Source organism: Glycine soja, chromosome 13, assembly GCF_004193775.1.
Source record: "Glycine soja cultivar W05 chromosome 13, ASM419377v2, whole genome shotgun sequence".
In the NCBI taxonomy this organism is placed as follows: Eukaryota; Viridiplantae; Streptophyta; class Magnoliopsida; order Fabales; family Fabaceae; genus Glycine; species Glycine soja.
Window position 1 is genome coordinate 16,255,897 of NC_041014.1, and position 25,606 is coordinate 16,281,502.

The 25,606-nt window shown below is 32.6% G+C and overlaps 1 protein-coding gene across 2 annotated transcripts; it reads left to right on the plus strand.

The window, feature by feature from the left end:
• The first annotated feature begins 342 nt into the window (after positions 1–342).
• LOC114381500 (ABC transporter B family member 19) lies at positions 343–10,539 on the plus strand. 2 transcript variants are annotated; one of them, XM_028340771.1, is made up of 10 exons: positions 343–1,002; positions 1,156–1,210; positions 1,689–1,864; positions 2,484–2,684; positions 3,310–3,569; positions 3,663–3,979; positions 4,107–4,330; positions 4,468–5,287; positions 5,761–6,002; positions 9,117–10,539. In XM_028340771.1, the coding sequence occupies exons 1-10, from the start codon at positions 757–759 to the stop codon at positions 10,323–10,325; spliced, it is 3,750 nt and encodes a 1,249-aa protein (XP_028196572.1). In that variant the 5' UTR covers positions 343–756; the 3' UTR covers positions 10,326–10,539. The 2 variants fall into 2 exon arrangements, with proteins under 2 accessions (XP_028196572.1, XP_028196573.1); XM_028340772.1 differs by lacking the exons at positions 343–1,002; positions 1,156–1,210; positions 1,689–1,864 and adding an exon at positions 2,098–2,259.
• The last annotated feature ends 15,067 nt before the right edge of the window (positions 10,540–25,606 follow it).

Consider the following 25,606-nt stretch of genomic DNA (forward strand, 5'->3'; position numbering starts at 1 on the left):
AATGAATATTTCCTATAACTATAACGTACCTTATTTAATACTCCACTCACTATTTAATACTTCATTAAGTATTTTTTTTTAATCAGGATACATTCTTAAACAAATAAAAATATTAACTTAGAAAGGAAAGAGTAACAATTAAGAACTTTCACCACTCTAAAACAAAACAAAACAAAAAAAAAAACAAAAACTTTGACATTCTATTTAATTCTTTCAATTTTTCACCTATTAAAGAAAAGTGAAAAAACCAGACACAGGCACACTGCACAGAACCCCATAACACTATTCACTTGACTCCTTTATCTCTGTGGCTTTATCAACCTAACCGTGATCCATCATCATACTAGTATGCTCTAATTCACAACCACAGTAAAACCAAACCACTAACACTATAAAACCACACTTCACACCTCTCTCTCTTCCCAAACTCTTGTTCTTCTCCCCAATTTCCTTTGACCACTGTTCACCAAGACACACACACACACTCTCACTCTCTTTGCTCTCTCTACCAAACCAAAAAACGATATTGACACTGCAAAAAAGAGTGATATAGCAAAAGGGGTTGTTGTTTCAGATCTCCTTCATTCAATGTCAAGAAAGAAGTCACAACATTACACACCCCACTAGGCCTAGATCTCCTTGTTCATGGCATTGAGCCACGAGTCACTCTAAAAATCCCATTTTCTACCCTTTTGTTCTTATCACATCAGAACCTCTGTTTCATAGCTGGGGGTGTTTGTGTTGTGACTTGTTCTAATGGCTGAAGCTTCTGAGCCTAAAGCATTGCCTGAGGCAGAGAAGAAGAAGGAGCAGACTCTGCCCTTTTACAAGCTCTTCTCATTTGCAGACAAGTGTGATTGGATGCTCATGATCTCTGGCAGCATAGGAGCCATTGTTCATGGCTCATCCATGCCAGTTTTCTTCCTTCTCTTTGGTGAAATGGTTAATGGCTTTGGCAAAAACCAAATGGACTTGAAGAAAATGACAGAAGAAGTATCAAAGGTTAATTATTTGATCAATGAATCCCCCACACTTCACTCAAACTTCTTATTAGCAACACCTTCTCTGATCCAAGATCTAATGTTTTTATGTTTTAAATTAATTTTTCTATTCTCTTATTTACATTTCTTCTTCTTCTTATGATCATGATTGCAGTATGCTCTCTATTTCGTGTACCTTGGTCTTGTCGTTTGCATATCATCCTATGCAGGTATGTTAATTTTCTTTCTTTCTTTTTTCTAAAAAACATTCAACCTCTCTCTCTCTCTCTCTATTTGTTTTGTTGGTCCTAACCTGTGAACAAGATCGATTACACTTATTTGACCATTGCTTCTGAGACTTCGTGTGTGACTGTTGTTGTTTCACGAGCCACTTCACATCGATCCGACGTGTTCTGTCAACAAAACACACTGGTCCTTTTCCTTCCTTCACTTGTCAATCTCAATCTCACCACTTGAGAATTTCCTGCCTAACATTATCTATCACCCCATTCTCATCTTTATCATGTATTATTATTACCATTAATGATTGGTACACATTTCTATTACCTTAATTTAATAATTGAACCCCCCTACCATGCATCACATTTGTAGTAACACTAAAAAAGCAAATAAAAAGCATGTACTAATATTACTTAATTTCTTAATTTTTTACTTTAATTTTTTGATGATGAGTTAAATATTCTTCAGAAATTGCATGTTGGATGTACACTGGGGAGAGGCAAGTGAGTACACTGAGAAAGAAGTACTTGGAGGCAGTGCTTAAACAAGACGTTGGTTTCTTTGACACGGATGCAAGAACAGGAGATATAGTTTTTAGTGTCTCCACAGATACACTTCTAGTTCAAGATGCTATAAGCGAGAAGGTGCTTTGAATTTGCCATTTTTCTGGGTTTTTTTTCTCTCAATTGTATGAAAAAAAAGAACAAATTGGATCCATGGCCTTCTGGGGGATAGTTAGTTGATTGATATCCATTAAAAGTGGGGCCCCTACATGATTATAGAAAAAATGGCGCACGTTAGCAAAGCACGGTTTAACGTGCGCCGGTGCTAAGTCAAGTCACATAAACTGATGTTGGGAGTTCTTTCATGGTACATAGAAAGCATGGCCGTCTGGGGTTGTTGATTGATATCCATCAAAAGTGGGGTCCATTTCCATACATACATGATCATTGTACAAAGTAGTGCACGTTAGCAAAACATGGCTTAACATGCGCCGGGGTTAAGTCACATAGCTGATGTTGCATTGCAGTTCTTCATGGTATGAAAAATAAAAAAAGAACATATAGAAACCATGGCCTTCTGGGTTTTTGGGTTGATATCCATCCGTTAATGTGGGGTCCATACATGATCAAAGAAGTGGTGCATGTTAGCAAAGCACTGTTTAACATGCGCCGGGGATTAGTCACATGGCTGATGTTTTCTATTTTTTCATCGAGTTTTGTATTTTTATGTTTGTTGGTTAAACGTTTTGTGATGCTGTAGGTGGGGAACTTCATCCACTATCTATCAACGTTTCTGGCGGGTCTAGTGGTTGGCTTTGTTTCAGCATGGAGGCTTGCACTTCTGAGTGTTGCAGTGATTCCTGGGATTGCTTTTGCTGGTGGATTGTATGCTTACACACTCACTGGCCTCACATCAAAGAGTCGTGAATCTTATGCAAATGCGGGCATCATCGCCGAGCAGGTGAGGTTTATTCATGGTTGAAAAACTTGGTCTTGAACATATCACGTGCATGAAAGTTGCACATGTTTCTATTTATGAAAGCAACACAAGGTTAATAATGTTCATGAAATAAAATGTTTTGATGAGTTGATTGTGTTTGTTCTATTCTTTTTTCTTACCTTTTGTTAGTGTTTTTTTTTCTTTCTTTTTCTTTTTTCTATTCTGGGGTTATGGAAAAGATTTTGAATTTTGATCTCCTACTTTTGAGAGCGCATGCTCTTCTTTCATATGAATTTGCGCCTTGTTTCAAGTTCAGTGGTTGTTTAATGTGTGAAATGATGTCTTGTCGTGTGAGGCACTCATGAAAGTTCCTAGCTAGCTTTTCTCTTTTGTGAGTAAAATAATCAAAAAGCATGGTAATGATGATGGTGGTTGTGTGTTGCTCTAATGCCAACTATGGCCCTTGCTTACAATTAAGTACATGAAATGAAATTATGTTTTGCCTAAAGTTACTTACTTTTTTAATTGTTTTAGATCTGTCCTTTACATTGATTTACATAATCATTGGCTCAAAAATAGCCTAGGAAAAAAAAGTGATAGACTTATGTATGGACTGATTGGTCTCCATCATGTGCAATTTGTACAGGCCATTGCTCAAGTTAGAACTGTTTACTCTTATGTTGGTGAGAGCAAGGCATTGAATTCTTATTCTGATGCGATACAAAACACATTGAAGCTTGGATACAAGGCAGGGATGGCCAAAGGATTAGGTCTAGGATGCACATATGGAATAGCTTGCATGTCTTGGGCACTAGTTTTCTGGTATGCTGGAGTTTTCATCAGGAATGGACAAACAGATGGTGGCAAGGCATTCACCGCTATTTTCTCGGCCATTGTTGGTGGCATGTGAGAGCCTAATTTGAGTAACTTTTGATGATTCAGTGTTAAACTTGTAATGAAGCGAGCCTTTGATCTTGACATGTTTGTTTACTTCAACAGGAGTTTGGGACAGTCATTTTCAAACTTAGGCGCTTTCAGCAAAGGCAAAGCAGCTGGATACAAATTGATGGAAATCATCAATCAGAAACCCACCATAGTGGAAGATCCATCGGAAGGAAAGTGCTTAGCCGAGGTTAATGGCAACATTGAATTTAAGGATGTCACTTTCAGCTACCCTTCGAGGCCGGACATGTTTATCTTTCGCAATTTCTCAATCTTTTTCCCTGCTGGTAAAACTGTTGCCGTTGTTGGTGGTAGTGGATCTGGAAAGAGCACAGTTGTTTCCTTGATAGAAAGGTTCTATGATCCAAATGAAGGTAACTAAGCAAATTTTCGTACTACTACGCATTATTGTGATACTATTGAAACTTTTTACTTTTGAAGATATTAAGTTTTGATTCCTGGATGAGCAACTATGCTGATCATTTTGAAATGGCCAAGCAGGTCAGGTTCTGCTGGATAATGTGGACATTAAGACACTGCAACTAAAATGGTTGCGCGATCAAATTGGGTTGGTGAATCAAGAACCTGCACTCTTTGCAACTACTATTCTTGAGAATATACTCTATGGAAAACCTGATGCAACAATGGCTGAAGTGGAAGCTGCTACTTCTGCTGCAAATGCTCATAGCTTTATTACCTTGCTTCCTAATGGCTATAACACTCAGGTTTCTAATACTAATAATTTTCATTTCAAGCATTACTAAGTTGTAACATTTTTTTTCTTCTTAGGCTTAAAATTGATCATTTAGTACTAGTTAAGGGTGTGCAACTGCGAATCACAATGTTTTCTGCTTCTTATCAGGTAGGAGAGCGAGGAGTTCAATTATCTGGGGGCCAAAAGCAGAGAATTGCTATTGCCAGAGCTATGTTGAAGAATCCAAAGATTCTTCTGCTAGATGAAGCAACTAGTGCTCTTGATGCAGGATCTGAAAGCATTGTTCAAGAGGCACTAGATAGGCTCATGGTTGGAAGAACAACCGTGGTAGTTGCGCATCGTCTATCAACCATAAGGAATGTTGATACCATTGCAGTTATACAACAAGGACAAGTTGTTGAGACAGGTACACATGAAGAACTCATTGCCAAGGCAGGCACCTATGCCTCACTCATTCGGTTCCAAGAAATGGTTGGAAATAGAGACTTCTCCAACCCATCAACTCGCCGGACTCGGTCATCACGCCTGAGCCATTCGCTGTCAACAAAGTCCTTGAGCCTCCGGTCCGGAAGCTTGAGGAACTTGAGCTACCAGTACAGCACCGGAGCTGATGGCCGCATTGAGATGATATCAAATGCTGAAACAGACAAGAAAAATCCTGCCCCAGATGGATATTTCTTCAGGTTGCTGAAGATGAATGCTCCTGAGTGGCCTTACTCAATCATGGGAGCTGTGGGTTCTGTCCTTTCTGGATTCATTGGCCCTACTTTTGCCATTGTTATGAGCAACATGATTGAGGTCTTTTACTTCAGAAATTATGCATCCATGGAGAGGAAGACTAAGGAGTATGTCTTCATCTACATTGGTGCTGGTCTCTATGCAGTTGGTGCATACTTGATACAACATTACTTCTTTAGTATCATGGGAGAAAACCTCACCACAAGGGTCAGAAGAATGATGCTTGCCGGTATGATTTATTTTATGTGTTGGTGTGTGTGTGTGGTATTCTCTACTCTACTTTGTTCTCGCATTCTCTTTCAACGCTTTTTGAAAATATTGCCTTTGTCTTGGCAGTTTGGGATTGAATTATTTCTAGCAAATTATTGTTTTTAAGTTTTTTAAAAGGATAAAACTTGGTTAAATTTTTCTTAGGTCAATCAGAATTAAGAGTTTCATCTTGGTAATCTATGCTGATAGTTTCTAAGGCCAATCAGAATTGTAGTTTTTATCGTCGTAACTTATGCTGATCTTCAATACAAACTTTTTATTAATGCGAAGTGAAACTCTAATTCTTACAGGAGATCATCACTAAAAACATGCATGTAAGCTGTCTTTTTCCAAAAAGCTAGTAAAAATAAGGGGTTATGTTCTTTTTCCTTTTTCAAAATAAGTTAAATAAAACAAACACTTAAATTTTGGTATTTGTACTTTTTTTGTTAGCTATTTTGAGGAATGAAGTTGGATGGTTCGATGAGGAGGAGCACAACTCAAGCCTTGTTGCAGCTCGCCTTGCCACAGATGCAGCTGATGTCAAGTCTGCCATTGCTGAGAGAATATCAGTGATTCTACAGAACATGACATCTCTCCTTACTTCTTTCATAGTTGCTTTCATAGTGGAATGGAGGGTTTCCTTGCTCATCTTGGCAACCTTCCCTCTCCTTGTTCTAGCCAATTTTGCTCAGGTAAATTAAAAATCTCACACCCTCTTCTCTTACATATTCCACAATACTAGTACTACTATATTATAATGTCACATAATTTTAAAACAAACAACATTATCATATTAACATGATGCTAAGGATACAAACTATATAACTAGCCAATTTTGCTCAGGTAAATAAATCTCACCCTCCTCTCTAACCATATTCCACAATACTAGGACTAATATATTATAATGTCACATAATTTAAAAATAAACATTATTATGATAACATGGTGCTAAGTATATAAACTATATAATAAATTAGATCCAAGTTTTGATGAAGTTTTTGCAGTACTTTTTTTCACCCAAGACATGAAAAATTGTTTTTTAGTATGGTCCAAGTGAACTTACAAAATTGTCTTATTATTTGCATGTGTTGACCTTTGACTAGTGGTGGGGCCAGTCCAAAAGGGTAACTCTAGATTTTAACCCAAGATTCTTATATATTAGATCCTTACCTTACACTCACACTTGCCCTTTTACACTGGTGAGAATCTAGCTTCACATACAAGCTGGCATTAAACGACAAAAGCTAAAACAACGAAGTTCCCACTCAAAGTTGAACGGTGCACGTGCTTTCTTCCAAGTCCAGTGCATTAACTTCTGGGAAATAAATAATAACTCACAATATATTGGCCTATTAAAAGCACATTAATAATGGCCATTAAATTTTAATTTATTTTATGGGTACAGATTCCATACCTGACCATCAACTTCGATGTCACACACTGAGACTGGTCTTGCAGTTCAAAATTACTAGTACTATTATATTATATATTATTGAGTTATAATATCTCTGCCAACTGTCTATGGAATATATTTTAATTTATAAAGAATTGAAGGCAGAAACCATGCTCTTCATTGGTAGGAATCCTTGAGACTCATTTTTTTAATAATATTTTTTGGGTACTGAAGAGGAAACTTCATATATTCATTTTCTTATTCATATATTTTTCTACAAACCCCAAACCTTTTAATTTGTCTAGGAATCTGAACTTTTATTTTTTAGCCCCCCACCCGTGATCGTATTCAGTCTTTTTCAGGTCCTAGACATGTGACCTTCATAGTCACTTATGTATATATTTATATATTATGTTCAAGACTTCAAGTACATCCACTTATTTTTTTAATAGCTTTTTAATGAATTATAAATTTGATTTTCTTGGATATATTAAACGTGAAGATTTATTAATATACACCAACTTGGTATTTTGTAAAAAAAAAACATTTTAATAAATTATAAGTTCTATTTCCATAAAATATATTGAAGAGTAATTTGCTAAAATATTTCTTGTAGTAAATTAGTAAGTTTTGGGGTTGAATGGGTGAAAGTGAAATAATTGTGTTTTTAACAATTGGAGATTTTGACTACGCACCTGAGACCATGTGGGATTTGGTGCATTTACATTGTTTAGCTGTATATGGATAACATCTCAGCTGTTTAATTAGGGCATGCATGCGAATAATTATGGAGATAGTATCACATGGACTTTCAATTTTGCTTTTGGGGTTCACACTTCTCGATCCTTCTCCAATCTAATTGTTTGGTGAGGTATATTTGGAAGAAAAAAATAGTTTATATAGATATATTTATATATTTTATCATGGAGTTTTTCTTTTTTTATTTCAAAAGGCAGTTTTTAAAAATATTTTGCAAAACAATTTTTGGGTTATGTTTTTTGTTGTAACTTTTGTCTTACTTTGCGTAAAAATATTACTTTTCTGTTTATAATTTACTGTGCATATTTTTCACGGGAATTACCCTGCACGATGTAAAAGCGTACAAGTAGTTGATTTTTTTACTTTCGCTGTTGTGTCGATGATTCCCACGGATAAGCATGCAAAGTTAACCAAAAAAAAAAAAAAGTCTTCGACAATAATAATTTATAAATTCAAAATTGTGCCTAGTTTGTTTTTACTTTTCATGAGTTAACTTTTTTAAATTAACGCTAAGTATTTCTACATAAATTTTCACTTAAATCTGTCACACGTCACAATAATATCACCATTGTCACACTTAGGAATTGGGATGACACATTAATATTTTTAAAAAATATCAAATTTCGCAATAATGCATAGGATGACATATTTATATATTTTTTAAAGAAATATCAAATTTTCATGCATCATTTTCCAACTAATACTAGTAGTCTTAATATACAGTAAGGGGTAATGTTCTACATTCTGCGCATGCTATAGGCACAGGGCAAAAAAAAAAGACTGATCGATCAGAGACATGTACCTTATTATCTATCAATGTCTTTAATGTAGTAGGTGTCCATGCATTGCATGTAACATTCAACATTCTCTCCTCTCTGGGTCCCACCCCACCACTTTAGCCCTTTTGGTTCTTTTTTTCAGTAAATTTTCTTGAATTTATTCAACCCCCATTGAACCTTTTTTTACCAAAAATGAATGTGCAAGCTATTACTGAAATTACCAACTTCCCTTTGTCCAATCTTGGCAGAAGCATTACATTCAATTATTAAAGTTTACCGTTATACTTGCAGTTATTTGTAACCCTCTTGCCTTGCATGGATTTAGTAGCCAACAAAAACCAGTAGCATAGGTTCAAGAATTACTCCTACTACACGTGCCAAAAAAAAAAGTTCAAAAAGAATTACAATAAAACTAATAGCTTGTTTAGATTGAGAAAACATTTTCTAGTTTTCAATTTTGGTTTTTACAAATAACTATTGAAATATCATTTTTTATTTAATTAAAAGGTTTCTGAAGATAAAAAATAAAAAATAGATATACAAAACCAAATGTTCTATAAGCTTAATGTTCTTGTCTTTTTGTTTTGGTGTACTAATGTTCTTGTCTATTCACTGTTTCTATCAATGTGGAGTGCCACTAACACACCTTTTAGCATTTGTTGAAATTTTTTGAAACTACAAAATCGCAACTGAGACTCATTCCTATAGAGTGAAACCTACATAATTTTGTGGATGTTTTGCTCTCATTTGATAATATCAAACAATTTACCTTAGAAGTTAGAAAATTCTAGGAATATAACTTGGTTTGCGTAGGACGTTATGCTGTTGATTAAGTGTTAACAATCAATGTTTCTCTATGTCTTTGGATTCTGCAGCAACTATCACTAAAAGGGTTTGCTGGAGACACAGCCAAGGCTCATGCAAAGACAAGTATGATAGCAGGAGAGGGAGTGAGCAACATCAGAACAGTTGCAGCATTCAATGCTCAGAACAAGATGTTATCAGTGTTCTGCCACGAGCTTCGTGTGCCTCAGAGCCAGAGCCTGCGCCGGAGCCAGACATCCGGCTTCTTGTTTGGCCTCTCTCAGCTTGCCCTCTATGCTTCCGAGGCTCTCATTCTATGGTATGGTGCACATTTGGTCAGCAAAGGTGTTTCAACCTTCTCCAAAGTCATCAAGGTGTTTGTGGTCTTAGTGATCACAGCAAATTCGGTGGCCGAAACCGTGAGCCTTGCACCGGAGATTATCCGTGGTGGCGAAGCTGTTGGTTCAGTGTTCTCAATCCTTGATCGCTCAACCAGAATTGACCCTGATGATCCTGATGCTGATCCAGTTGAATCGCTTCGCGGGGAGATTGAGCTCAGACATGTTGATTTTGCGTACCCTTCTAGGCCTGATGTGATGGTGTTCAAGGATTTGAACCTTAGGATCCGTGCAGGCCAGAGTCAAGCCCTTGTGGGGGCAAGTGGTTCGGGGAAGAGTTCTGTTATTGCATTGATTGAGAGATTCTATGACCCTATTGCTGGAAAAGTGATGGTTGATGGAAAGGACATTAGGAAGTTGAACTTGAAGTCTTTGAGGCTCAAGATCGGGTTGGTGCAGCAAGAGCCAGCACTTTTTGCAGCAAGCATTTTTGAGAACATTGCATATGGGAAAGAAGGTGCAACTGAGGCTGAGGTGATTGAGGCCGCACGTGCTGCCAACGTGCACGGGTTTGTGAGTGGTTTGCCCGAGGGTTACAAGACACCGGTTGGCGAGAGAGGTGTACAACTCTCTGGAGGGCAAAAGCAAAGGATTGCTATTGCAAGAGCTGTGCTTAAGGACCCCACAATTCTTCTACTAGATGAGGCCACAAGTGCACTAGATGCTGAGTCTGAGTGTGTGCTACAAGAGGCCTTGGAGAGGCTAATGAGGGGTCGCACCACGGTGCTCGTGGCTCATCGTTTGTCAACAATTAGAGGGGTTGATTGCATTGGAGTGGTTCAAGATGGGCGCATTGTAGAGCAAGGTAGCCATTCTGAACTTGTCAGCAGGCCTGAGGGGGCATATTCTAGACTCTTGCAGCTACAACATCATCACATATGAGAGGGATTATTGTTTTTTTTTTATTTATTTATTTGATGAATATGACCTTGTGGGGGTGATAAATTATGTTTGGGTCCTATTAACCTCATGCTTTGGTTTAGATGTAGATATGTGGGATATGAGGTTTGTATCTTGAGGACAAAGTGATCTATTTCCAATGGGGTATCAATTATTATATTTAATCACAAGCCAATGGGTGCATAAGTCTGTCATCTATCTGGTGTTTTGAGCCTTTTCTTCTACCTTCCAATTACTATAATGCAGCTCTTATAATGTCGTCTTGAGCTGTCCTTTGCTTTTTCTACATGCATGTGTTTGTTGAATCCAAATTGCTTGCAGTCAGCAATAACATGCATTCACACAATCAGCAGTTCTTAATCGTCAGATTAAGATCGAAGAACTCGAATTTTATCGCGATGAATCGGATTTAAAACATGCATTTAAGATTTAACGGTTGCAAAGTACTAACTGCGTGAATGTGTTTTGTTAGCATGATCTTTTCTTAGTTGAAGATAAACATGGCTGTTTCTATGGGAGGGCCCCTATAAGAGGACTGACTAGTGGCATTGTTGGAAAATCAAACAACAACGAAAAACGTACTTATCGCGTTTTTTAAACAAAATGGAGACAATCAGTTGAGGCAGATGGTATGACTTATTGTAAATGAGGGATAGTGCTTTGAATCTTCAGAATGACCCCACTTGATGCTCTCTAGAAGGATTTCCCTCTCCGGCCACTCATTGAACATGAAGGGGACTTTATCACACCACAATTAACTAAAATTGAGTGAACCTTTTATATCTTTTAGCTCTAGAGTTTTGGGGGGAATATGTATGGCCCATGTAGACAACTTAAGCTAAAGGGATGCAAACCAAGGACAGATCTCTCTCATCCTTTTTATCACATGGATCAGACTTACTTGTGAGCTTCACTGAAAAGGATGCTACCATCCATATGTGTACTTGGTCTGCCACAAAAGTAAACAGAGAAAGTTACAAGAGAGATTGGTCCCTTTAAGGTCCTAAAAACATTTGCAGTTCCAATGCAGTGACCAGTGTGATAAGGGTGTGAAAGTTGTGTTTGAGGGGAGGGTGTGTGGAGAAGGCAAATGCATAGCTATGAGCAGGAGAAGTGGAGAAAATGATGGATGAGACGAATAGAGATCAAATGGGGTGGAAAGAGATTTTCAAATGACATTTGGCTGTTGGCAGGAGCATCCGCATCATCAGAGTGAGCCTCAATTATATGTGCCTGCAGACTGAGTTCAATGCATGTTAAGTACTGAATTGAATTTTGTGTTGGATTTTTCAGGATAATCTTGTTTAGACACTATAAGTCTATGGCTTGGACTACTTTTACTAATAGACAAAGAAATTCCAATTATTTTCTGTGTCATTTGGCTAATTTCCTTTTAGATAAATTCAACACTTTTTAAGCATAGAAATGACACGTAACATGGGATTCAAATAAACCAAATGTGATGTTTTTCTTTGCCTGTGGGATCAAAGAATTGAATTGGTTGAAGATACAAAACAAGTTTGAACAAGATAGGATATAGGATGAGCTAATGTATACTATTTTCATCTATTGTTGGTGACATGATAGAGTAGAATAAACTTCTCCTATTTGTCTATCTTGTTCATTAGTTTAAAAGTTATTTTAAGGGGAATATTGATTTAAGAACAAATAGGATAAAAATAAGAAAATCCCCTTTTTCATTACACTAACAATTTCTTCACTTCACCACTGTTAACACTATCAGAATTGTTACCATTTTTTTCATCATCGTGGTTGTTACCATTACCCTAGTTCCTATACTGCTATAATCATTATTGCTATTATTATTATTGTTATCATCGTTCTATCATGTTTATGCATGTAACAAGTACCACTGTTACAATCACTACAATTGCGATCACCATTGTCTTTTATCAGGCTATTGTTATTACTATTGTTGTCGTAATTAATTGTCATTGTCACAATCATTATCACCATTATTAATTATCATTATTATCATCATCATTATCACTCTTATAGTCATTGTTTTCATTATCATTATTATTACCACAATCACTATTACCACTATTACTAACACCACTTACCTCTGCTACAATTGCTCCCGTTGTCACTATCAGTCTACCGGTATCATCATCTCTATGATTGTAACCACTTTTTAACGGGTCAATTTTGTTATTTACATACAATATATTACCTTGTTCTTTTTATCTTATTCATTCTTATTCTATCTTGACTAAGAGATGAGTTGTTAATATGGCTATTGGTTACACAAAATAAACCAGCCCCATGGCCTATCCAATATATATAATAAAATGATGTCTCTAAGGTCAAAATATAATTTTTTAAGGCAGAGCAGAAATCAATCTAGTCATGCCTCTGATGGATTCTTCAGAGAGTGAAGAATCTACCCAAGTTGAGAACTGTTGTTGAGAGAGGGGGTAAAGGTCCAGGCTGTCTTAGATGCCGTACAACTTCGTTGTCTTCTTCTGTTACCTTTTTCTGTTTTGGTGGAAACAAAAACATTGCTGGTACTTCCAAACTATCAAATTAATTCCTTCCTTTCTACAATCTCTTTTCCAAATTTCTCTTTCATAGAGTATTAAATACAATAGGTTAGTACTGATCCAAAAAAAAAATGGTTAATGGATGATGTCTATTATAGGTTATTAATCCTTCAATGACAATGGACTAATGGAGGAAAATGGATACACAAGGACAAAACTTTGATGCAATTTTCTAAGTATTTTGAGTGTTGTTCTTTAAATAAAACTGGAGTTTCACATCGATAATTTGCATAATAAAAATAAAAATTAAAAATCAATATAAATTATTAAGGTAAAACTACAATTCAGATAGAAGAGTAACACCCAATGAACATAATAAATTATCAGTATATTTGGATATCTCCTGGAATCAATTTTAACTTCCAAAATCATGGTGTAAAATTGAAATAAAAAATAACTATTCATGCATGTTTGGTATAGAGTTGAGAAAAAAGGATGCGCGTTACTTGAAGCAAATCAAAGTTTTGATGCAGAAATATTCATATACATCAATAAGTGCATTTCTAACGCGAAAGCAAACACACAATTCATATATGTTTGGAATTGATTTTAATAGAATTAAAAACTAATTCAAACACACATATTTAAGTTTTTTCCTATATATAAACAATAGCAGTTATTAGCGTGTTTGGTGGTTTTCACTTCTCAGATGTTATAGCTCCCAATAGGTGATTTCTTACTTCACAACGGATTTTCAAACACATATACAATAATTTTTCATGAAATGACCATACTAACCCAACCTTTGAAATTAATATGCTATTAAAGTATTTCATGAAGAGATGGCCCCAATTTCCCAAATTTAACCATTACAGATTATAATGCATGTGGATCACACAGGACTTAATGGTGCAACAGCACTGCATTTTCTCAGTTAGGGGGTAGGGTCCTTTACGTGTATCAAGTTAGATTCTTGAATATGGTACGTGTACAGAAAACTCATCAGTTTTTGCTGTGAGGTGGTGTGACACTAGTGAGTCTTACATTTTTTACCATATGGTATGGGAAAGTCAGATTCTGAAGACTCCTCCAGCTAGCTAGCCCCATGTCTTCTGGCCAGGCCACACCCCATTTTTGTGCTTGGGATAATAATAATAATAATAATAATAATATTCTGCATTTTTCAATAGTCTCTTCTCTTTTTTGTTAAATATTCGGAGATTGAACTTTATAATTCATAATAATTTTACTCATCTCAAACATAATTTACTTCGAGTAAAAAATACCTATTATCTAGATAAAAAGAAAAAAAATAGTCTCTTCTCTTGGTGCCAGTGCACTAGTCTGGTATGCATGATGAACATTAATATTATCACAACAAGCAATTACTGTGCTGGCTAACTAATGCCCTGGTATTCAGTATTCACCTTAGTTTGGCTTATTCATTACACTTGTCCACAAGAAAAAAGGGTCCCTTCTTGTCAGTTCCTTATGACATGAAGCTTGGTAATTTTTCCTGACCCTTTTGTTTTCTCTCCTCAGTCACTCTGACATCCCTCTCATGGCCCTAAAGCTGTGCTAGGGTTTGAAGCAACGGTTCTCTAGGAGACATTGTATATGGTACTCATTCAATCTATTGTAGATTTTAGAGACTGGTCAGGGATAGATAATGCAAATACTGAATTTTTTCAATCTCTAGGAAACATTTTTGTCAATGCATACAGCATATACAATTCTGCCATGTCTACGTGCACTCACATAATTTGGGTGTCCCACACAATTTTTGGTGCACTGCAGCAACAATGTCTTAACTGTTATATGATAATAGCATTATATATTATGATAATAATATTATCAAAGATTTTTTTTTTCAATTATGTTAATGGTGAGAAGTAAAGAAATATTTATTGTATTTGATAATCATTAATTTTTGCAAAAAATCTGACGGATCACACTTTTAGTGGATTTTTTTTAATTATATTTTTTTCATATACAAAATTTAAATTTGAAATCTGATATAAGGAAGTCGAATCAATTTGACCAAACAACTTCCTAATATAAGAGTTTAATTTTTTCATCTACATTTTTACATTGTTAACTAATTCAAAAAATAAATTTTAAAATAACATTTATAAAAATCAATAATTTCACCATAGGTGATAATTTATAATTAAACGATAATGAAAATGTTACTTTGTTAGTATATTTTTGTTAAATTTTATTAAAAATGGATTATTGCTAGACATTGGGGATGGGGCGGAGCTGGGAAATTTTTAAGATAAGGGGACCAATATAAAACATATCATGACTTGAAAAAATATTTAAAATTTAACATGCATGATATTTATAAAAAATTAATATATAACTAACATTTTTTTATGAGAAAAAAAAATATAATTTGTATTGAGCATAAGAAATAATAATCAACAAGGTTAACTAACACATAAGTATATAAAAACCGATAATAAAAGAAGAAGAAAGTAAAAAAAAATCATTATAGTCAAAGTATGTTATTCAAATATTTCAAAAATGGATATTTGATTGATTAAATAAATAAGACATGATAAATGCTTAGAAAAGTTAACTAAATATAGATGTATCATTAACAAAAATAAAAATTATAAATATAATAAAATATTACTAAAAGAAACCAACTTTTTTTATTTATTCAAAGTTAGTTTTATATAAGATAATCATCTTATTAAAGGTACAACACTGTTTTGCGTATTTTATTATTTATTATATTTTATTTATAAGACCCAATTAAAAAAATAACATACAAGATAAATACAAGATGAAATTTTTTAAAAGGATAATAAAAGAAATTTATAGCACAAAGTGGGATGAACAACAATAATGAAAAAAATTGTGATGTTGTGAAAGCCAAAATAATATATAAGAAACTAAATATAACTGTCAAATAGAAAAAATAAAAAATGAAAAAATATTTGACTTTTAAATAAAACATTGTTAATGGAATTCTCTATCAATTAAGGCTACGTTTGATTATTAGTTAAAGAAGTATTTCGAGTAAATTTATTTTGATAACATGTTTAGTTATCCCAAAAATATGTTTATAATATAAATTTATATTGAAACTCAATTTTATAAAAGAAAGACTCGAGTTACTTCTACAAACTTAAATTTAACTACTGATCAAAAGATACACTAACCAAAACTTGCAACTCAAATTTGTAGAAGATTTTCTTGTTTTTACCTTACCTTAAACATAGGGGCGAGGAAGAGGTTGGAGATGTTATAAAGTTTTGGTTAAAAGGCTTATTGTCCAATGGTTAAAGTGGAGTGAGTGATGATGACAATTGCAGTGGTGTGGATCCAACAGCCTTATCTTTGGTGCCAAGTCTCATAAGTATTTCTACACAAACGGACAAATGGCTTTCATGTTGAGAATCTAGAGGAGCTGACATGGGAATTGGGAAGTGCACACTGTTGACTAAAGTAATGTGTATTATCTATATCAATATGTCCAAGAGAAAAAAGAAGCATGTATTTAATTTTCAAATTCTTTTCATGATATAAATCTTATAGAAAACAAATTTACTATATAATCATTTAACTCTTCTTTTTGTAATTCTTCAAAATTAAAATGTCAATTGACACCCTTGTCAAGTTATTTTTTATTTTTATATATTACAACTGCAATCTACAGAAGACAATTATTTCTGAATTAGGTTCGGTCTCTGTGGGTAATAAAAGCAAAATTCTTTTTGAGTTTTTAGTGTAATTACGTTATTATGGATTAAATTTGAGATCATTAATTAACATTTCTTATGTCATCATTAATTAAATTAAAACTTCAACAATCTTGAACCAATTCATTCACACACCCTCGTGATGAATATGTACAATTTAGGATTTACCCATCGATATAACCAAATTAGGGACTTTGCTCTGATATTGGTAATGTATGATAATGAATTTTGAGGACAAAGAGAAAAACACGGAATCATGTCACAGGGTGCAATAAGTAAAAAAAGTGAAAGTACACCTAACAACATAGTCTTGGAAGTAAAATCTCATCATCTTTATACTTAAGAAACAAGCTTAAGATCAAATCCATATTATTTACCAAATTGTATGATTAAAAATTTCACAAGGAAATGAAGAATTAAGAAAAAAAAACGAAGAAAAAGGGAGTAAGAGTAAGAAATGGATAGAGCTGGAGCAAAACAGTCAATTCCTCCATTATGGCCAAACAATAATTATTTGACGAAACATTTGAGGATATGATGATATGAATATGTGCATCCATAAAGAGCCACACATAAGAGAGTGAGAAACTAATGTTCAATCAATCAAAACTTTATTAAAGGATTGTCTAATTTCGATTTGTTCTAATTTGTTTTGTTGCTGGAAAGAACATGTTGATGGTATTGTGCCTGTCTCTACGTTTATGGGTCTGCTTCAACTTTCAACTTTGATTCATCCCTATCGCCAAAGTTTACGGCTTCTTTCTTATTCCCATTTTTGTTTGTTGCATATATATTTGAAGTTTTTAACCCCCCCTTTTCAATTCTATTCATTAATTATCATCTAAGAGTTCAGATAGATTGAATATTGCATATTTAATAAAAAAAATATCAAAAAATTTGTTGTGCTTTCAGAATTTGGCAAGAGATATATAATTTAATTACTTATAAGGAGTCTAACGATTAAGTAAGTGAAAGTAAGTAGTGAAGAAATTAGAAAATGATACATATCTCAAGTGCTGATTCTCTTGTATGGTAGTGTGCATGCAAATCTTGTGGTTAACGGAGTGATACGTAATTTTCTATTTCTTTGATTTCCACAACTTGTTTGATAATTTTGGAGTTGGTACAGTGCCGTATCACACACAAGTGTATGGCTGAAGCCTTTTTCTTTTTTTATTGGACTTGTTTGGGCTGACGTAGACTTGAGTGATTTGGGCTGGGTACCAATCCGAAGCATTTTATGCCTTGCCGATGGCTCTTGCTATTTACACCTTCATTGTTTTAGGTACACCTCCATACTCTCCATTTTACTTCTCAATTACCCACTATATCCTATTTCTTAAAGAAGTACACTCCTTTTGTTTTTCAGACATGTATTTCTAGAATTACATATACCTATTCCAAAAATCTTATTTACATCTTATTTTTATTATTCTTTAAACCTTAATTTTAAACTATTTTCACCATATATTTATTATATAATACTGTGATTTCATTATAATATTATAATATTTTGTGTTTTCTTCGTGTGACACTGCATTTCAAAGTATGTTAATCACTAACTTCATATATTATACACCTTAGTCACAAAGCAAAGCTTTTGATGATAGTTTCTTTCCTTTAAGTTCATTCATTCATTTTCTAATCAAAGTCTACATCAATGATTCAGTGTCACATGAAATCAATGATGAACGTACCTTGAAACGCATTGTCACATGAATGAAAATACAAAATATTATATAATAGTGATAAAGGTACAATATTATATAATGAATATATGATGAATATAGTTTAAAATTGGGGTTTAAAGAATAATAAAGATAAGATGAAAGTAAGATTTTATATAGGATTTAAAGAACACTAATGATATGATGAAAATAATACTAACAAACATGGGTATATAATAAGCTTTTATCATCTTTTTTTTATTTCTCAAAGCAAGTCATGGTCATCCTCAGCTCCAACAAGTCCACCGATGAGCCTCTCCCTTCACCATGTCTTCAACACCTATGGCTCCACCATTTTTCTGTTATGATGTATTTAATTTTCATTTTCTTTTTTTGGTTCAAAGCAATACTGGTTTTTTTTTTTCTTTTCAAAATGATGTTGATTTCTTAAAAGCAAATATTGGCAATGTAGGCCAGTACAGACTCTAGCTGTATACAAAGCTTAAGGCTTGGTCTCATATGTATTGATGATGTATGTTTAATAAGGCTTTTGTTATATCTATTCCTTTTTTTTTTGCTAAGCACACTCCTATTTACATTATTTTTTGCTAACCCTGTATACCCTTAACATTGATACAAAATCATTATTTTAGAATATACTTTCTAGAACAATGTTTTGTTTTTAATATTTTGGGAAGTACTTGCCAAAATAATTTTATTTTTAACATTATGAAACATACTTTCTGAAATATTATTTTGTGTTTCAGAACTACTTTTTGGAATGTTAAGAAAAACATCCAAAAAATTTCAAGTAGAACACTACTAGGACCTTTAAAAATCCCACACAAAAGAAAAATGGATAAATATTCATTTTGGTCCCTGAAAGTGTGAGACGGTAACAAATTGGTCCTTGATAGATAGAGAATTCAAATTTAGTCCCAGAATGTACACAAAATGTAACATATTGGTTCTGATGTTAAATTTGTGAGATCATTTTGTCATTAACTTGTAATGTTCTAGGACCAATTAGACAATAAGTTGTATTTTTCGGACACCAATTTGACATTAAGTTGCAAAGTTTAGGAATCAATTTGCCATTAAATTATTCACAGGACTAATTTGTTGTACTTTTTACACATTTAATGACTAGATTTAAAATTTCCATCTTTAAGGGACCAATTAGTTGCAGTCTCACACTTTCAATGACTAAAATAGATATTTATCCAAGAGAAATTGCACAATAGTGATGCAATTGAAGTGGAGAAATTATACAATTGATATTGGTCCTTCAATCTAAACAACTCTAAGGGACACTATGCTACAACAACTTATTTTAGAGGATGAAAAATGTTAACGCTAGAGCAAGGGATTGAGTAAAGAAGGAAGAAAGGGAAACTAAAGCAAGAGATAGGGAATGAAGGGAGTGAAAGAGAGGAGGTAGTATGATGAAAAAAAGAATGGAATTTGTTGTTGCTATGAAAAAAAGAGTGTGTTGTAGCACTGAAAAGACCGGTATGCGGGGGGGAGAATAATGTTTTAAAGGGGGAAGGTTATTTAAGTAATTTGATTTTAGAGAAATGGTAAAAAAATATGTACTTAGCAAAAAATGTAGTGGATATAGTAATAGCCATTTAATAATTAGGCTTTTAATTTTTGCATTCTTCAAAACTCATTTTAAACCTCCTTCATTTAGTATTTTCAAAATTCCTATATATACGAGTTACTTTTTCTTTTCCTGGTTTGTTATTCTTTTTAAATTATCTACCATAATGGTATTTTAAATATGTTATGTTGAGTCATAAGACGAATAAGGTTCCTCAATAATTTTGATTTGATACAAATAAATATTAAGTTTAAAAAAATGCTTATGAAATGCTAATAGATAGAAGTGTAGTATTTGCATATGATGAAACAAACAATCGCTGTCAAACACTAGTTGCTTAATTAAGCATTTAAGACTATTTAATGCTTTGTTTGTTTGATGGAATGTGCGTGAAATGTTTGTTTATTCTTCCTAAGATCTATCAAAGTGAAGAAAGTAACAGAAAAGTCAAGTTTTAAACTCCATCTTTACCTAAAAAGATGCATCACCACTATGTGTAGAGATGTTTTGGATAAAAGGTCATTTGACCACTAATGCCTCTTGTAGAATGTATCACAAGGAAGATAAGCAAAGTGCTTTATTAGCTTGGAGTGGATGAACAATAAATGCTACATTTATTTCTCAACGAACACTTGTTTCAAACAATGCAAGAGACATAAACAAAAGGTAGTTTACTCATAATGGTTACTTGTTGTTGAAGTCTATAAATATCCAAAGAGTTGAAGTTGTGGATTTTTTAACGAAGTATTTTCTCTAACCTTCAAGCTCTTTGATTTGAACATTTCTTATGTTGTAAAAGCTTTCAACACACCTTGTAAAATCGGAGAGAAAAAGACCAAGTGCTTATCTTGTAAATTCGTTTGTAAGACGATAGCCTTGTTTGTGTGCACCTATCTTTAAACAAATATTTTAATTTGTTTCAAGACAAAAAAGTGGCTTGATAGAAAAAGAACACTTGGGTTGTAAGCTTGGGGAAGATTTTGTAGAGTCAGGAGTGATAGTGAACAGTACTTGTAACTTTGTTGAAAGTTAGTGAAAACTTAATAGGTTACCAAATACTGAACATAGTCTCAATAACGAATGAGTATAATCTCTTTGTGTTATTGCTTTCTTCCCTCATATGTTTATCTAACGCTTGAGTTGTGATTTTTGTTTTATAAAACTAGATTTTATTTCTGTTATAAAAACTTTTGTTTGATTTTTTTGGCACTAAAATCTATTTTTAGAATTTGCTATAAGACAAAAGCTCTTTTATGAAAATATTGAGAAATTTTTTTAAAATCACTATTCAACTTCTCTTGTGATTTTTGTCTTTAGGATGTCATTTTCCTGGAATATATATTCCATAATCAAAATATCAAACTTCCAGAATGTTTATTCTGTAATATTTTTTAAAATAATTACAGAATATATGATTTGGGACAAACAATAAGGTGTAAATGGAGTAAGAATGGGGGTGTAGGTTGATTTCATAGGGTGAAAGAAAAAGCCTAGCAATTAATGGAAAGAGGCCCATATGCGTTGTAGGGCTTATAAGGTAGTTGGACTTGGACTTGGACCGAAAAGAAAAGCCTATTGGATGGTAAAGTCATTGAATTGACTCTGGAATTAATAGATTGCATGTGGGACATATTACGAAGCTAAATCCAAGGAATTGAAGTGGAAAAAAAAACATAAACAAAAAGCTTTCTTATCATGTCTGTCCAAAATTGATTTAATGAGACAAGTCATGTTCCTAATATTTCAAAACTTCGGAAGATAAATTTATTTCCAAATTGCTAGCAATATAGGCAAATTAGTGGGCTATTTTCGTCCGAAGCTTAGGCCATATAGGACGACAAAATAAGAGATTTGTCAAATATGTGATCTTAAACTTAAAAAGAACATGAAAGTAATGGGATTTTTATGGATGGGGGGACAAATGGCGAGATTAAATAGACTTCATTTGAACATGAAATGACAAATCTCGGGACCAATTAATGATCCAGTTTCGTGCTTAAAGAGAGACAAGAAACTTTGGCACATTATAATAAATTAATCCTAATCGCGTTTTCATGGATGTGATATCAAAATGACAAAGGTCAAGTTTTGAGGCAGATGGTGATACTCCCTAGTTTACTCTATCCAAAAAACAAGTGTATGAAAAGAAAACCCTTCCATAACTCTATACAAAGATCCAAATTTCAAATTAAGTGTATGAAAAAGAAAAACAAAACCCTAATCATTTGGGATTCCTCGAAATTACTCTTTTTTTTTTTGGGTTGGTTTCAAGATATAGCTCGCATTATTATGATTCGAGTTATTAATATTTCCCTAAGAAAATACTATGATTTTAAGAACATTTCTTCTTTGTTTGCTTGTTCTTTGACTGATATTTATTTTTGCATCGATGACAAAAGCAAAATCAATTCAAATGTTACACACAATTCGAAATTAATGTCACAGCAGTAATTGTGATTCTTAATTGAGACAAAATACTGAAAAAACATATACGCCAAATCTTGTTCTTATTCTCAAATGAGACTTGCACGTGAATTAAATATTCTATCTATAGTATGGCAAGTTGGCAACTCATTTTCTTCGGGATAACAAACGTGTGGAATAAAAGTTTATTAAAATATGTCCAAAATACAAGATGGCCACGGAACATGGATGAACATTGTTATTATGCGTACTTTAATTTTATCACAAAAAAAGTAACAAGGTCATGGCCAACTCGTATATGTTTTCCTACACATTAAATTTGAGTAAATATATATTATAATCATTTTTTAACAAATTATGTGTCTTTTTTATTTTGTGACCAGTGTTTTATATTTTTACACTATATATCAACTTGTGTTAATGTTTATTTTAATTAATTATTTACTTAAATAAAAGTTATACTTTTTCATTTCTTTAATTGATATTAAATATAAATTATAAATCATTAAATTAAAATACAATCATATCAATTTTTTAGATTTTTAAAATTAAAATTAAAATTTTGAACATTTTCAATTTTTATATTTGAATTCATTTTCCTGTCATTAAATAATTTTTCATCACTGTACCAAAGAAAAGAGCTGTACCAAAAATAAAATTCATCAACAAAATTTAAATTCTTAACTACTGTGTTAATTTAATTTTTTATTTTTTAACAAAAATATCTATTCAATATGAGATATTTCCTACTTAATTATTAATTCCTGGTCTTTTAGGTTTTTCTTCCTTTACGGGATGTTTCTCACGAAAATTATGCTAGCAGAGAGAGAGGGACAATTAGCTTATTTTCCTTTTGGGAGTAATTAGTTAACGTGACTTATCATAGTAGGGGGAAAGTTTTGGACCTTTTTTTATATAAAATTTATCCAAAAACACTTCTAATAGAAGAAGTAAGAAAAAATAAATAAATAAATAAAATTCTCGATAACTTAAAATTAGCTTATTCTTAAGTTAACTGTTTGTTTAAACTTATTTGTTACAAACTGTTTTGTTAAATAAATAAGTAGTTTTTTTGAGTTATTTGTTTAAACTGTTTTTGTTTAATTTTTTTTTTGTTTTTATAAAAAGTAAATCCCATCCGGTTATAAAAAATTATTTTTAAGCAATAATTGATTATTAGTATAAAGACTCAATTTGAAAGCTGTAATATATGATATCGATTATTCACATGGAATAATCCATTATCTCATATTTATTGGCTTATTCAAGATTTTCATATTACCCACTTTCTTTTATTATATTTTTGCTATGTAAGCATGGTTTCTAAACCTTTAGTTAAATCGAGTTAGATAATATTATTAATATATTAATCATCTTGGAGTCATGGTGATTTGACTTGTTTGTGATTGAATAAAAAAATGTTTTAAATTAAAAGTAATTTTTTTTATATGTGAAAATCGAAGAGAACATCATATAATTTATAATAATTCATGTAATTTGCTCAATTGATGTAGATCTTTTGATAAATTTAATAGTTAACTAGCGACAATTTATGGGTGTTAATGTATAATTTATAAAAGTGGTAGCGATCAAATTGATTGGTTGCTAATTATTAAATTCTTAAAGAATATTCAACACTTTTTTTTCTTTCATTTTCATTTTTTTTCTTTTTCCTTTTCCCTCCCCTCACTCCCCCTATCTTTGTACCTGCATTAGCCATTACCAATGACATTTCTTAACATTCATTCTTGGCCTCTTTCTCTCGTTCTCATCCTTTATTGCTTCTACTTCTGGTTCTCACTTTGTTGGCCACCACACTGTGGGAGTATAAGAAGGCAAACATTTAGTGCTTTGTTATTGGTACCTTAATTAAAATTCATTTCCTATTTCTTTGCACCTCTTTATTTTCTTTTTCCTTTGAAATTTACAATATAATTTCCTTATTCCAAATGCAAGGTGAATTGTTTGGTTTACTTATAATTTTTGCCTTTTAAGGTTAGTACTCTTTGTTAAAAAAGAACTTTTATAATTTTTCTTTTTTTCTTTTAGGTTTACTTTGGGGTTGATTCTATTCTATACATATTCATATTCCTTCGAATTGTGATAAGATAGCAAAATAGTGTGTGATTGCCTTTGTATCAATGAACTTTTCTACCATTTTTTAGCTCTAATTAACTTTGAAGCCTTTAGTTACAACATATAAAGCATAGCTTGATCATTTCACCATGCATTTGAAAACTTTAACAAATATATGATTAGCGACCAACTTAAGTATTGTCATTATCTTTAGATAGACCATTAACAGAGGCCAATATGATTGAAAACTTTAACATGATAAACTAGTTTTAGCGACCAACACCAACCTAATAATTTACAAATATACGGGTCACTAAATTAGTTCTCAAAACACAATTTGTGACCTCATCTAACTACCAATTATGTCTATATTTATATATAAAAATTTATTAATTACCTAGCTAGTTTTAGTTTACCAACATATAAGTTACATATCAATGTCAAATTCAGGCACTAATTGACTTTACGATCAAAATTTTGGTAATCGTTATTATTCTATTTTTGTCTTCTAATTAATTAAATTATGGTAAAAGTTTAAATTATTTTAGCAATGGTTTAGATTTTACTTGAATAAGTTTCTCTACAAATACTATGAGAAAAGAAATAAGAAACAAAAATAAAATAATCGTCTTCATGAGTTGAAATTAACTTATAAATAAACTAAGTTATAGAAGCCTTTTATATCCAAAAGTTTGTTTTAACTCGTGAATAAACTAATTTTAACTTATGTGAGATGTTTATTTTATTTTTTTTCTTCTTTTAATGTGCATATGGAGAAATTTTTCAACAAGAGCTTAATCAAACTATGTTAATTTTTTTAGGAAAATCAAACTATGTTAAACTACACGCTATTTGATTTTTTTTTTACTCAAATGTTTACTTAGGCATGAAAAAAAAGTAATGTGAAATTCCTAGTGATGTAAACTTGAATGGAAATCTAGAAGGCATCAACATGGCCACCATCACATCCAAAAAAAATAAAAAAAATAGCGTGGCCCTCATATCACTCTAAAATATGCATGGTCCAATATGTGCATTGAATTGTCTAAAAAAAATCTGGTAAGTATCGGTGGCCAAAACATTCTGGACCCGATGCTGTCCAATTTTGACATAAGATAAGAACAATAAAATAAAACAAATCTAGAAAAACTAAAATATGAAAAGCAAATTTAAGATGAGATTTCCATGACATATGCATGAATGATGAGCTTTCCTCTCTTGTTTTTTTTAAAGGATTCATCTCTTCTGAAACTATATATATATATATATATATAAA